Below are 12937 nucleotides of genomic sequence, written 5' to 3' on the forward strand. Positions count from 1 at the left end.
GGTTGTGGGTTTGAGGAAAATGTCACCGGCAGATGTGAAGATTTAGGACTCATCTCAATGACAGCTTCAAGCAGCGGCAACCCTGATCTTGCCTCCTGTAACCCCACACTACCGGCGCCCCTGTAAGCTAAATTCGAACTCTAAGATGGAACCCCATTTTGACATTAAAAAATGTTTTCCCTATTTTTTCTCTTCTAAATTTGGGGTGCGTCTTACTGTCAGATGCGTCTTATAGTCCAAAAAATACGATAATATATCATGTTTTAAAATATTTTTAGTTTAAGCTCGTTTTCTAAATTTATGTCCCCAAATTATGCATCATTTACTTTCAGCCTGTTATATAATTTGGCTATTATTTTTCTCTCTTAGGGCGAAATTGGATTACCTGGTCCTCCTGGCCATGATGGAGACAAGGTAAACTGTGATTACCTCTATTATCTGTTATATGTACAGTGTCATTTTATGCCTAAAGTTTTGTTGAATTTTAAGGAAATAAAAAAGCCAAACACTTGACCTAAAATTAAAAGTCTTTTTGGTCACTGTTTTTCCTCCTGCTTCCATTTTGAAGTCAATAAGAAAAAAAAACAACAGGTAGGTGGTCACATTGCCTAAGCTTAGCCCATTATCTGAGTTACATATTTCATTGTAGGATTGTATTGCACTATGGTTGTATTTACTTATATAGTAAGAATATTCAGCTGTATTAAATTATCATATGGTTTCAGGGACCTCGTGGGAAAACTGGTGAGTCTGGACCTCCAGGTCCACCAGGACAGGATGGACTTCAAGGACCAAAGGGCGACTCAGGTCCCAGAGGATTACACGGGCCAAAAGGCGATAAGGGAGATGTAGGACTAACAGGTTCACCTGTAAGTAATAATGTAAAAATTTACAAAATACTGAACAACATATAATAAATGTATACAGTGCAGAACATACCCAGCTAATATTGGTGGATTATCCTCCGGATAAGTAGTCAATAGGGCATATTTATCAAAACTGTGAAATTGCTATTCTTAAATCTTCTGTTCTTGGAGTAATATTTGGTAGAATATTGCCATATATTTATTAATACTTTCTAAGTCTTTGACTTGGTATCGACAATCTTAAAATGTGGCAAATTTATCAAAGTGGTTCATGCAGTTTGATAAATGTGTCTATTGTTAAGATTATCTATTTAAAGGTACCGTCTCACAAAACGATTTACCAACGATCACGACCAGCGATACGACCTGGCCGTGATCGTTGGTAAGTCGTTGTGTGATCGCTGGGGAGCTGTCACACAGACAGCTCTCCATCGACCAACGATGCCGAGGTCCCCGGGTAACCAGGGTAAACATCGGGTTACTAAGCGCAGGGCCACGCTTAGTAACCCGATGTTTACCCTGGTTACCGTCGTAAATGTAAAAAAAAAAAAAAACACTACATACTCACATTCCGGTGTCCGTCAGGTCCCTTGCCGTCTGCTTCCCGCACTGACTGACTCCCGGCCGTAAAGTGAAAGCAGATCACAGCGGTGACGTCACTGCTGTGCTGTGCTTTCACTTTACGACCGGCAGTCAGTCAGTGCGGGAAGCAGACGGCAAGGGACCTGACGGACACCGGAATGTGAGTATGTACTGTTTTTTTTTTTTTACATTTACGACGGTAACCAGGGTAAACATCGGGTTACTAAGCGCGGCCCTGCGCTTAGTAACCCGATGTTTACCCTGGTTACAAGCGAACGCATCGTTGGATGGGTGTCACACACACCGATCCAACGATGACAGCGGGAGATCCAGCGACGAAAGAAAGTTCCAAACGATCTGCTACGACGTATGATTCTCAGCGGGGTCCCTGATCGCTGCTGCGTGTCAGACACAGCAATATCGTATGGATATCGCTGGAACGTCACGGATTGTACCGTCGTAGCGATGAAAGTGCCACTGTGAGACGGTACCCTTAAGGTTACACCACTTATTTATTAGTTTGCTTTGTGCGACAAATGTGCACTACAATTTTTGTGTCGCATGTTAAACAATGCTCATTTTCCGATAAATCTTGCCTTTTCAGCAAGGTCTTACCTCCTAGTTGGACAAGTTGTTAAGTGTCTGAAACACATTATAAACATGGCATAGGTCATTAAAGTCAGTTTGTGACACAAATTACACCTGAATTCTGGCAAGATTAGCTTAATAAATATGCACCATTATCTTATCTGTGGGGTCAGATTCCACCAATCAGTTTAATTAAAGGATTTAGCGGAATACATACAGGAAATCAGACTTCCACCAATCAGATATTGGTGACTATTCCAAAGGATAGTCCATTAATATTATACAAATCTTTCTAAAGAGAATCCATCAGCTTCCCTGGTCTGGTTTTCTTAACTAGATGTAATCGTCATGAAATTACAATGGGAATTTTATAAATCTTCACATTTTGACATCTCGCTGCCATTACTCCTGTAAATAAGTGAATGTATTGACAACTAACCATTGGGTTGGCCATACACTTACGATAGTTGTTGACTCATTTTGCCTAGTTATTCCTCTTACACATACTCCAGGGTAAAAGCGTTCTCAGTGAGTAGAGAAAATTAAGCAGCTGCTAGACACCTATAGTCCTAAGAACAAAAGGATGGAGCATAAAAATATTCACAGCTTTGGTTATTTGATTTAGGTGCCAAATGTAATTCAAAACTCTTGAAAAGGGTATATGTTAATTGCTTCTGTACACAATAAATTAGTATTACAATTAAATTATAGACATTTCTACTCAAAGTGATACTTGATTGACTTTCTTGAAATTTTAACTGCTTATTTGTATAGTTATAATAGTATCATTTTTGACCTGGGGAAATATTTGTCTTTTAGGGCCTTGATGGCCCCACTGGAGAAAAAGGAGAGCAGGGTGAACATGGACCTCTAGGACCTCCAGGTCTTTTAGGCCCAATTGGGCTGCCAGGACTTACAGTAAGCTTTTCTCTCAAGTAAATTCTGCCTTAATCTAGGTATGTCTCTGTATGTAGCTATATACCTTAGTAGGATTGACTGTGCTGAAAGGTGTGAACGTAATCTAATTTTTCTTGGTTATAAAATTATAATTGAGCGAGTTGAGTGTCGAATTTTTATCTTAGAATTTATTAAGCCCCACAATATTCTGATACAGTAAATAAGTTAACCAATGGCACCAAGGTGCCTAAGTGCTCGGCTTATGCTACAGAGCTAGCAGAGCATGGTACAGGTCCATAGACTTTCTATCCAGCTTATAAATCATTCCGTGTGTGCTCCAAAAGTAAGATGAGTGGGTCTTACAAAACTTCATAGTAAAAAAAAATAAAAATAAAAACTTCTGCCTATTTATAATTATTAGACATGGCCGGAGTCCTAACTTATACTATGTCAATTTTTTTTATAACTAGGGAGAGAAAGGCGAGACAGGGGAGAAAGGAGATTCTGGAAACACGGTAAATAGATTTTTCATCCATATCAATAATACTTCCTATCTTGTATAGAAAACTTTTCAGCAGTCTCATTATCATCAATGACAAAATTACAATGAAAGGTAGCCCCACTATTTACAGTAGATGACACTACTCACAATAGGTAGTGTCACAGCTCACTTACTCCTCCTCCCTTCACATTGACCTTTACCCAGATTGCAGGTCAGAAACTACTTTTAGTCAAACAAAACATGGGTTGAATCAGTCTTTTGCTCCTAATATCCATATGAAGAGTAGGAAAAATGAGTTTAATGTTCGATACAGCGGCCAGTGTGAAAACTGTAAGTATTTTATTTTTTGTTACTTAGTCATATGATACATAAGAAAAAAATATGCAAAATATACAGTACATTAACATGAAAAGCTAACTTAATCAATCGACAATTTTACGATGGTACATTTCCTTTAACGGACCAAGGAACATGACAATATCTGTACAAGGAGAATTAGAACCTTAGCTGAGGATGAGCGCTCCAATATGGAGTGTGCATCGCTATGGGTGCCATTTTATTCACATTACCAATATATTGCCTGACATGGCTTACACTATAATTAGGAGGAATGACCACTTTTTGCATAAAAAAATTCCTGATAAATTACCCTCCCTTGTTTTTGAAACCCTGTTCAGACCCTCATAACAAGCTAACATTTGTTATCATTTACCCTACCCTAACGTCCTGTCTGGCTTCTAGTTATAATTTATGTATGAAATATACTTTGATTTCTTCTGTGATCGCAGTATATGTTTCATTGTTATATTTGTGCGGCTCTAGGTGTCTGGACCTCCTGGTTCTCCGGGTGTTCCTGGGCCTGTAGTAAGTTCTAATGCTTTAAATATCTTCTTCTTCTAATGCACTTTACTATCTATTTGTGACATTGACCAACTGCGTTGTGTCTTTGGTTCTTACTGATGTAAAACACAAGAACATTAGCACACACGCATCTGCCTTACAAATTCTCCGCAATGTCTTCCTGCGTCTTCCATACTAATCTTGCGTAATGATGAAGCCGAGGCAGCTATCCTATTTAAGCATTTGGATAACACTTTCCATAGACCCTGTGTGCTTTGTCGGAATCCTTTAGCCATTTCTCATTTCAGGTACATATTTTATATTTTACTGAATTTTTTTTATTCAGTCATTATTTAGAATTTTTTTGTAGTCGTGTTGTTGGACACGGTGCACTAAAGCTTGATCCATGATGCTCCATATTGTGGAGCAGAGCTCTTAAAATGTTCCTCTAGGATCCTACTCTATAATCAGTTTTCTAAATCATTCTTATCTTTCATTGTACTCAATAAGGATTGTTTAATTGGAATTTGTCAGAATGATCCACCCCTCCTCCCCCCAAAACTGTTTACATTGTCATGTTGTCATCCATATTTTTACTTATGCAATCTGTTGCTCTCTGACTGGAAAAAAAAAGTTTTCATTCACATGTAAATGAGGCTTAAGTGCTTTGGGTGTGTCAAAGCACTTCCCAGACCTTTGACTTTCCTGCTTTTTTATGAAAATTTTATTTCACATAAGCAATCTACCGTGTATACAAATTGACGTTTCAGCCTTGGTCTTGAATGAGTGAGTGCCATCCAACTCTTGGAGGCAAATCCAAATCGAGCATGCTGCGATTTGTTTACTCAGACCGCTCTGTCCGAGGAAAAAATCAGACATGTGCACAGTCCCATAGCATAACATAGGTACAAGTGCTATCGATCAAAGCCAGGGTCAACACTTGTCCAATTTATAAGGCCATCTGCATGAGCCACCGCCGGTGAGATTTCAGCATAGGAAGGTGGGGCGTGGGAGGGAACAGAGCTAGGGAGGCAAGGGCTTGGGAAATGTTCTAATCATGCTCGAAGCACATAGCATCATTTACACATGAATTAAAACCTCATTAAAACACAGAGCAACAAATAGCAAAAGTAACGGCATGGGAGGCATTATCTATGTGCTGAGACCCAAAGAAAAACATGCACAATCAAATGTTAGGTGTATTCCCACACACATCCCACTGTGGATCTATCTGTTCAGACGCCTCTGTGATTTTTCCTGGGGTCACTCAATTATATTTACATGATCCAGTGTTTACAAAATGTAGTATCTGTATAATTTAGCGTTCTACCAATATACTTATGATGCATTAATTCTAGGACTGTCGAGTGTGACAGGGCATTTCATTGTCATGTATTCATTCCTTTAGGTTTCCCAGCATATAGATTATTTTATTATATTGTATTATTTTAGTGCTAAATGGTTACAAGTCTCCATTCCATCTAGTGCTGTATGGTGACTTACTTGTGGATGTGTCAATGTTTAGTATATACCCTTCTCTGGGTACTGGCTTCATGTTTCTACTGCACTGGTGTTGGTGAGTCACTGGTACTTCCACTCTCAGCGTTCCCCAGCACACCGAAATACTGGGGGCAGAAGTACCAGTGTGGGAGGCGACTTACATGGAAGAGGTTATTTATATGAAGTGATAAAAGATGACTTATCAACAACAAGGCATCTGATATGAGACACACAGGGATCACTCTCCTAAGCAGTCTATAACCTGTATGCCCATATTAATAGTTTACATAGGACAAATGTGGTGAGAGATTCCCTTTAATATATGGTTTAAGTGTTTCCTTTTAAGTGCAAGCTTATGTGTGTAATTGTAGTGCTGATGTTTAGGGTGTGTGTGGAAGAAGTGCCAAAAATACCCAAAATATATTTGTTTGGTCCAACAAAGCATTATATTAGACATGATTTAATGATAGAACACTGTTTACTGGTTTATTTTCTATTATTTCTCTAGCTCTAACATACTCTATATTTCAAGAATAAATTCATTGCCATTAATCAACGTCAGTTTTCCTAATATAATCTTTTATGCATTTGTTATTTTCAAGGGCCCTCCTGGACTTCCTGGCCATAAGGTAAGCATATAGCAATTTATCGCTAATCATATTGTGTATACATTTACATATGTTGTCTTCATGCCTGCACAAGGGCTTTAGTGATGTATCTAATGTAATAAACACATTGCAAGGGAAACAAGGTAGTACTGCATGACCGTGATCAGCGCACCTACCACAAGACCCAACACGCGTTTCACCACTGCTTCACCAGGGGTAAAGCACTACCTTTTTTCCCTTGGTTATATGTAAATATTACTGTATTTTTCGGACTTAAGACGCACCGTACCATAAGACGCAACCCAAATTTGGGGTGAAAATTACAGAAAAAAAGATTTTTTATAAGATGGGGGTCCGTCTTTTTGTCCGAATTTAAGATATCTTACCTGAGGGCAGGCGGTGGCAGAGCAGGGTCACAGGAGGCATGGTGTCAGCAGAGGTGCTGTGATGCTGAGGCGTAGTGGGCGGTACTGCATGCACCTGAGCAGGGTCCCTTCCTGCTTAGGTGGGCGATGCCATGGCCTGGTGTCCATGGGGGGTTGCGGCAGTGCTGTGGAGGCAGTAGATGTGCGGTCACTTACTCAGGTGAGGTGACGCCGTGGCCCGGTATCCAAGGTGAGCAGCAGAGCTGTGTTAATCACCAGTTTCGCGGTGGCCATCTTCCTGAGGCCGTGCGTGCACAGATTGAGTACTCTGCTTCCTTCCCAGGGCTTCAGGAAAATGGCTGCGGGAGGCCACGCGTGCGCAGATGGAGATTGCGGCGGACATTTTCCAGAAGCCGAGATCTCAATCTGCTAACTCGGCTTCAGGAAAATGGCAGCCGCGATCTCAATCTGCGCATGCGTGGCCTCCCGCGGCCATTTTCCTGAAGCCCAAGGAAGCAGAAAACTCAATCCGTGCACGCGCGGCCTCAGGAAGATAGCCGCTGCCACCGAGAAAGCCATGTGACTCACCCAGCTCTGCTGCTCTCCTTGGATACCGGGCCGTGGCGTCAACTCACCTGTGGAAGGGACCCTGCTCACGCCATACCGCTAACCGCGCCTCATCATCCCCGCACCTCTGCCGCCACCACACTGCCGGTAAGCCTGCATTCCAACTATAAGACGCAACCCCCATTTTCCTCACAATTTTTTTGGGGAAAAAGTGCGTCTTATAGTCGGAAAAATACGGTACATCACTACTAATAATATTCATTATTAAGTACCTTTGGGATATTTCTACATTTAACTTTATCAGTTAAATAATTCTATTAAACGATTCATGTACATGCATACAGGCACTTATTTTACCTACTACTATAGGATCATACTTTTTTGATTACCTATGATTGTGCTTTCTTTCTACACATGTACTTGTGAAACGTCCATGTATAGCTCACCTGCCACATACACACATATGCTTACATGTAGGCACATTCATGTATGTATCATACCGTTTTTTTAAGGTGTCTCTATCTGTCTTTTGGTGTTTGCGTTAATTATTTTGCTTTGGTGTTTGCGTTAATTATTTTGCATAAACATGTTCTTAATGAATCCATACAATAAAATGTAACTGTTTAATTGATTGTTGGGACATATTTCATCCCCGTCACAATCTTTTTCTTTTTGTTTATATATTTGTGAGATAAAAAGTAAGCCGCTTGGCCATTGATGTAACTAGAGTCTGGTGCAAAATTTAGATCTGAGTGCCCACACCATCACCTCTGCGTGTTGGTCACATACATGGGCCCTTGTAGCGTTCTAAATCCTATAAGTAGATGCAAGTTACACCCCTCCCCCATTATGTAGTAATGTCCTCCATCTTGGGTTCCTTCCTGATATATATGTTCCCCATCCCTGGCCCATCCTAGTATGTACAATCATGACCGAAAATTGATGGCACCCTTGAAATTGTTCCAGAAAATTAAGTATTTCTTCCAGAAAATTGTTGCAATTACACGTTTTGTTGTATATAAGTTTACTTCCTTTGCGTGTATTGGAACAACACAGAAAAACAGAGAAAAAAAAAGGCAAATTAGACATTATTTTAATAAAATTATTGGCACCTTTCCAAAACTGTGGAAAAACAACTTTGTTTCAAGCATGTGAAGCTCATTCAAAGTCACCTGTGGCAAGTAACATGTGTGTGCAATATGAAAATCACACCTGAAACCAGATAAAAAGGGGAGGTTGACTCAATCTTTGCATTGTGTCTATGTGTGCCACACTAAGCATGGAAAACGAAAAGAGTGGAGAACTGTGTGAGGACTTGAGAACCAAAATTGTTGAACGATATCAACAATTACAATATTACAAGACCATGTCCAGAGATAGGGATGTTCCTTTATCTATGATGCACAACATAATCAAGTAGCTTACAACCCATGGCACTGTAGCTAATCTCCCAGGATGTGGATATGATGTTGCCGCTTTTTCATTCACAGTCTATGTACAACATTGTACTTTACTGATACTTGTGTCATTTGATCTTTATCACTCTGGTACTAGGCCCTATTTACATGGATTTTGTACACAATTGTACTTGATTGCCATCTTGTGGCTATACCATATTACTACATTGAGATTTTTTAAACGAATAGTTCTGTCTGTGGATTGAGACTAATTTTCAACCATTCTGGTGTATATGTCCCTTATCCTGGGCTTGATCCTGGTATGTATGTTCCCCATCCTGGTATATATGTCCATTGTCCTTGGCCTCATCCTGATGTATATATTATCCCCTTCCTGGTATATATATTGCCCATCCTGGTACATGTCCCCCATTTTGCCGCTGTTCTTTAATGCATAGAATAAAATAAATGATTATACTCACGTTATGTCCTGTCCCCGCCGATTGGCTTCTCCTCTGAAACCAGCAGCTGCTTGCAAGCAACGGGAGCTCATGATGTCATTGCCCCTCAGTCACGTGCACACTGACGTCAGATGCTGGCCTCTTATTGGCTGGCAGCGTGTATTGCAGTGCACAGACCAGGCGGGTCTTTGCATGTCCTAGGACACACATCCAGTTGAAGTTTTCTCTAGCATTGGCTTGCCCCTCTGCCGCATGGGCCTCTTCCTGGTTGCGACCCCTGCAACCGTGATTGTTTCTCCCCTGCACTTGACACTGCCATCTTCCTCCCAAAAATGCATGTTGATATATCATCCACACACTCAGCTAGCTGCCGTAATAATCGGTGGTGCCCTGTTATACGAAATAAATCACTGAAAGTCCCAAGCAGTAGAAGTGAAGATGATGATACTCACAACATCATGGTAAATCTTCTTTATTATTTCATAGCAAACAAAAATCAGGTGGCGATAGTGCAGGCAAACCTTCAGCAGAATACATCTGTTTTTGTGTTTACTGACACTTCACAAAAGACACAAAACAGCCATAGCCTGCTGTTGTTTGCCTGTACTCTCTCCCACCTGATTTTTATTTCTTGCTGTGAAATAATAAGGAAGATTTTCCATGATGTGGCGAGTGCCGTCATCTTCACTTCTACTACTTGGCAAAGTATACTTGTAAGATCAATTCATTTCTTCCAGCAATCAGGTCACTCCATTTTTTGCCTAAATGGGCTGACAAGCTCTAATCCTCTTTTTAATTAGGATTTCTGTAAACTGACCTAGTCTGCCCTGAGAGTCACTAGGATAGATTCTGCTATATGAATTGTAATATGGTACCAGGTATAATAGTAAACAATGTTTCACTTGCCATAACTATGTACTATTTTTTATACTTGGTGTAAATACCTGTTGTTCTGAACCTGACATTGTTAATGCTTTGTTTCCACGTCTTTCCATTCATAAGATACGGCCTTTTCCATCCATGTATTTAAATCTAGTCTTGTCAGCCAACTGGACATGATTGGGAAGAAGACTCATAAGAGAAGAGTTAGGGTACTTTCCCACGGTCAGTAAACGCTGCAGGTTGGATGCTGCGTACATCCGCAGCATCCAACCCGCATCGACCAGATGTTACAGCATAGTGGAGGGGATTTCAAGAAATCCCATGCCCACTATATGTGCACTGATGCCCGCAGCTTACCTGTGGAGACGGACATGCAGGGCATCTTTCCAGACCGCAGAATGTCAGTTTATCTTGTGGAGACTCGAGTCTCCGCAAGATAAATATCATCCATACAATGTATTGGGCTCGGTGATTCCGCATTCAAAAGCCGGCAGCGCTTTGGATGGGGCGGACATGTGCTGTGTCCAAAGTGCTGCCAATTACTGACAGTGGGGACGTATACTTAAGGATCATGAACCCTTGGCTAAAAAGACTAGATTTTTATACAGAGAAGAGAGGGACATATCTCAGGAACAGAGTGGTGCAAAAACAAATGAAAAACAATGTCAGATTTAGGCAACATTCAGACATTCAGTATTTCGTTAGAATTTTACATCAATATTTGTAAGCCAAAATCAGGGGTGGAACAATCTGAGGAAAAGTATAATGGAAACACATCACCACTTCTGTATTATTACCCACTGACATACTGACCAAATAATGAACGTGTGAACGTGGCCTTAAGAGAAATACGGCATTTGTACCATAACAAATACATATTTCTGGCAGGTGACAGGACCTCTGTATACAGCTACCTTGACCTATAGATTATTTTCTTTTCGCTTTTCCAGATTACGGGTCCAATTGTTTGTATTGACTCTATCTATGAACCCTCTTTACTTGTTATCATACAGTTCCATTTTTTGGTATTTTGTTATCTGCAGGGTGAAGTAGGAGAGAATGGTATGAAAGGGGAGAAGGGAAGCCAGGGAGATAAAGGAGACAAAGGACCTTTGGGTTTGCCAGTAAGTATATATTACATGCATGCTGTGTAGATTTTTCATCAACAATCTAAAGTATAATTACAATGCGAGCTGCGATTGAAAAACTTTCCATCAAAACATCCTCGGGAAATAATATAGATTCTAAGTTTGTTTGTTATTCACCCATGTTACCATTAAAAATCTTGTATGATCTGACACCTATCTTTTCCACACTTGTAAATTATAAATGTGACAGCTATGCATTGATACCAGTACTGAATTCACAGCTCAAGAGACTGTAGAGACAGGTTATCAGGTACCTTCTGTGCTTCAAGTTATCATAAAAAGATATACTTTTAATATCTGGCTGGGACTGAGCTGCACGAGTGACTAGTCATACCAGCAGGCCCCCGGCGGCTTCTCCCTGCCTGCTGACAGTGGCTGGGAAATCATATGCTAATGTGGGCAGAGGCTTGTCAGTCAGTGTCAGCGGTCGGGGAGGAGCCACCAGGGGCCCGCCTGCGAGACTAGTGCACAGGCCAATTCGGTCACCCGGCAGCTATTAAAAGTATGCGGCATTTCAGAGACAAACACTCATGGTTGGGATGCTACAGACAGTGGCTGATACATGCTGCCCAATTTGCTAAATATGAATAGATATGTTTAAAATTAAACATTTTTCTCCAGAATTGTTCAGCTGCTATTGTGCTTGATTATTTTTACTACATGTGGTTTTTAATTGCTTCAGCTAATAGTAATATTTGAGTGTGACAATGGGTTATGCTAATGATAAGCATGTTCTGGTACAGAAAAAGTGATATGGTTTAACCCTCTAACTTCACATTCCGGTTGTTTGGCATGTCACTCACATGCTCTTGTTAACTAAGTAATACAATGATTGGATTTTCTTATAATAATGGCTTCCAAAAGCATTGATGCTATAAGTACTCGAAAGTAGCCTAAAAGTAAGGTCTTTGTGAAATTAAAAAAAGCTTAAGACATCTATTTTAGGACTTAAAGATGTTAAATAGGATTAGAAAAGCATTCTTGATTTCTTCTAAAAACATCTCCTGGTGTTAGTGTAATATTGCACCTCAGTTCCATTCAATTCAAAGTCACTAAACTGCAATACTCCAAACAACACCTTTTATTACTGGAAATCCAGAAAAGAAGAGACTTCTGGCAGCATTTAAATAAGGATTTTACCTTCTCTATTCCGACGACTGGTCAGTTGTGATGTGACTAGGGACACAGACCCCTGAAACATATTATAATTGTTTAAAGGGAATCTACTGTATCACCAGGTTTTTGCTATATCATATGAGAGCAGCATGATGTAAAGAGACCCCAATTTCAGGGATGTGTCTCTTACTGAGCAGCTTGCTGTAGTTTTGATCAAATGACTGTTTTATCATTAGGAGATTATCACCAGAGGACTAGTAAACCTGCTGCCATGTAGTCCTCTATATTAATGAGTTCTGTATAACCCCACCCCCACCACTGACTGGCAGCTTATGCACAGTGCAGGTAGACAGCTGCCAATCAGTGGTGTGGGTGGGATTAATCCGAGTTCTCACTGTAGCATTCTATGATTCTATGATCCCATCAATCTTATTTTAAAAGAATTGTTGACACTATAAGTCCTTAACAGTGTAAGTAAAATAACCAAAATTTATTAGAACATTTTAAAAAACTATTTTAAAAAAGAGAGAAGAACCCTCTTTGCCTGATGCGTTTCTGGCGCACCACAGCGCCCTTAGTCATAGGAACTAATACAACATGGATAAACAGGTTTATATG

The 12937-nt window shown here is 40.2% G+C and overlaps 1 protein-coding gene across 1 annotated transcript in view; it reads left to right on the forward strand.

Annotated features, from left to right (window-relative positions):
* Positions 1–12937, forward strand: part of COL13A1 (collagen type XIII alpha 1 chain) — a 388678-nt gene that overhangs the window by 324546 nt on the left and 51195 nt on the right. Inside the window, exons 27-33 of the mRNA XM_077256280.1 lie at positions 370–414; positions 726–869; positions 2856–2954; positions 3404–3448; positions 4258–4299; positions 6378–6404; positions 11099–11179. Of these exons, the coding sequence (XP_077112395.1) occupies positions 370–414; positions 726–869; positions 2856–2954; positions 3404–3448; positions 4258–4299; positions 6378–6404; positions 11099–11179 (483 nt within the window). The remainder of the gene's footprint in view (positions 1–369; positions 415–725; positions 870–2855; positions 2955–3403; positions 3449–4257; positions 4300–6377; positions 6405–11098; positions 11180–12937) is intronic.

Source organism: Ranitomeya variabilis, chromosome 4 (genome assembly GCF_051348905.1).
Source record: "Ranitomeya variabilis isolate aRanVar5 chromosome 4, aRanVar5.hap1, whole genome shotgun sequence".
Classification (NCBI taxonomy): Eukaryota; Metazoa; Chordata; class Amphibia; order Anura; family Dendrobatidae; genus Ranitomeya; species Ranitomeya variabilis.